The sequence below is a fragment of the Nematolebias whitei genome, chromosome 23 (genome assembly GCF_014905685.2).
Source record: "Nematolebias whitei isolate Nwh7 chromosome 23, NemWhi1, whole genome shotgun sequence".
Classification (NCBI taxonomy): Eukaryota; Metazoa; Chordata; class Actinopteri; order Cyprinodontiformes; family Rivulidae; genus Nematolebias; species Nematolebias whitei.
Genome location: NC_056520.1, coordinates 2115084 through 2117038, shown reverse-complemented (window position 1 = coordinate 2117038; position 1955 = coordinate 2115084). Strand labels below are relative to the sequence as shown.

The 1955-nt window shown below is 45.9% G+C and overlaps 1 protein-coding gene across 1 annotated transcript in view; it reads left to right on the top strand.

Annotated features, from left to right (window-relative positions):
- LOC119428895 (DNA-binding protein SATB2) overlaps nucleotides 1-1955 on the top strand; it is a 28048-nt gene that overhangs the window by 19244 nt on the left and 6849 nt on the right. Inside the window, exon 10 of the mRNA XM_037696589.1 lies at nucleotides 1014-1166. Within this exon, the coding sequence (XP_037552517.1) occupies nucleotides 1014-1166 (153 nt within the window). The remainder of the gene's footprint in view (nucleotides 1-1013; nucleotides 1167-1955) is intronic.

Genomic DNA, 1955 nt, shown 5'->3' with positions numbered 1-1955 from the left:
ACACACATACAGACACATGCAGGTATACACACATACAGACACATGCAAGTATACACACATACAGACACATGCAAGTATACACATATACAGACACACGCAAGTATACACACATACAGACACACGCAGGTACACACACATATAGACACATGCAAGTATACACATATACAGACACATGCAAGTATACACATATACAGACACATGCAAGTATACACATATACAGACACACGCAAGTATACACAAATACAGACACATGCAAGTATACACATATACAGACACATGCAGGTACACACACACACAGGCACACAGACATACTGGTACACAGACACACAGGTACACAGACACACAGGTACACAGACACACAGGTACACAGACACGCTGCAGGGACTAACATCAGGGATGAACCAGTGGTACACCAATGTCTCGTCTCTGAGAGGTTTGATGAGTGAATGTTTGTAGTTTTGGACATGAGTGTCTTTCTGGACTAGAATTAAACAGGGGGTGACCAGTGGTGGCCTTCACCACCATAGAATAATCTTTTGGCCACCCCAAGGGACACTCTGTTTTTCGAAGAAACTTTTAAATAATATAAAACTAGAAAGCAACTCTTCCTCAGATGATCAGTTAGTTTACATACATGTATTATATATTCATACATGTGTGGCGGTGGCCATCTTGGATTGAATGTGGCAACCCAGTTTTCGGTAGTGACCTTTATTACACCTAGATGTAGCCGCACACCGAAATGGAAATCAACACGCTGCTTATTTTTTAAGTTCTCCAGCTCACAAAGTTTACATACGTGCATAGCGGCAGCCATCTTGGATTTTGATGTGACAGCGCAACTTTAGAAAATAACCTTTTTTATACCTAGAAGCAGCCGCACGGCAAAATGGAAGTTGGTACCTCACTTGTTTTTCATGTGACCATGCTCCCAACACGCACCGGTGGAGACAGGAGACAAATACAGGTTTTATTAAGAGAAAGATTTGTGATCTGTGTTTCTGCCCGTGTAGACAAAGTGCAGTGGTTCTGGTCCGGAGCTGCAGCTGAAGCTGGACTCGGTGACGAACATCACGTCGGGGATCTACGAGGAGATCCAGCAGGAGATGAAGAGGGCCAAGGTCTCCCAGGCTCTGTTCGCCAAGGTGGCTGCTAACAAGAGTCAGGTCAGTCCAAGATCCAGTTTTTGACTCGATCGTGACACTAAGACTCAAATACCTGACAGTGCACGTGGCACTGAGAGAGCTCTGGTTCAGACCCAAGCCCGGACTTGCATTCAGAGCAGAGATAGTCCAAATAATTCCTGGTGCAGATGCTTTGTGCAGATAAAATGTTTTGGACTTGTCTACAACATGTTTACACGCTCCGAACCTTTTGTTATAAACTTCTCTACACAATCAGCCCCAGTTTCCAGCTGACTTGATGATGTTTGATGGGGCTGATGAGGTGTGTGTGGGTGTGCGGGGGATCTGATTACCCGCTGCGGCGTACCGTCACGGCCGCGTCCTCCGGTAAACAATGCGGGTGATCAGGATCAAAGACGAGCCGGCTGTGAGCGGGGAGACCGACCGAGGAGAAACCTTCATGAAGGAAGGAGTCACTTCCACGTCTTCCTGCGTCGGAACAATTTTAAATGAAACGTCGTTTGAGAGAGAAACTGAGACAAAGTGACACGAGAGAGCGGCTGAAATGAATCAAACGCCCAACCACTGCGTCGACCAGCACCGACCGCTACGTGTCCCGGGACACGTTAACAGGAGCGGCACTACTGGGACACGTAGGACATGGAGTACATGTAGTAGTAGTACATGTAGCAGTACTTGTTGTAGTACATGTAGTAGTAGTACATGTACCAGTACGTGTTGTAGTACATGTAGTAGTAGTACATGTACCAGTACGTGTTGTAGTACATGTAGTAGTAGTACATGTACCAGTACGTGTTGTAGTACATGTAG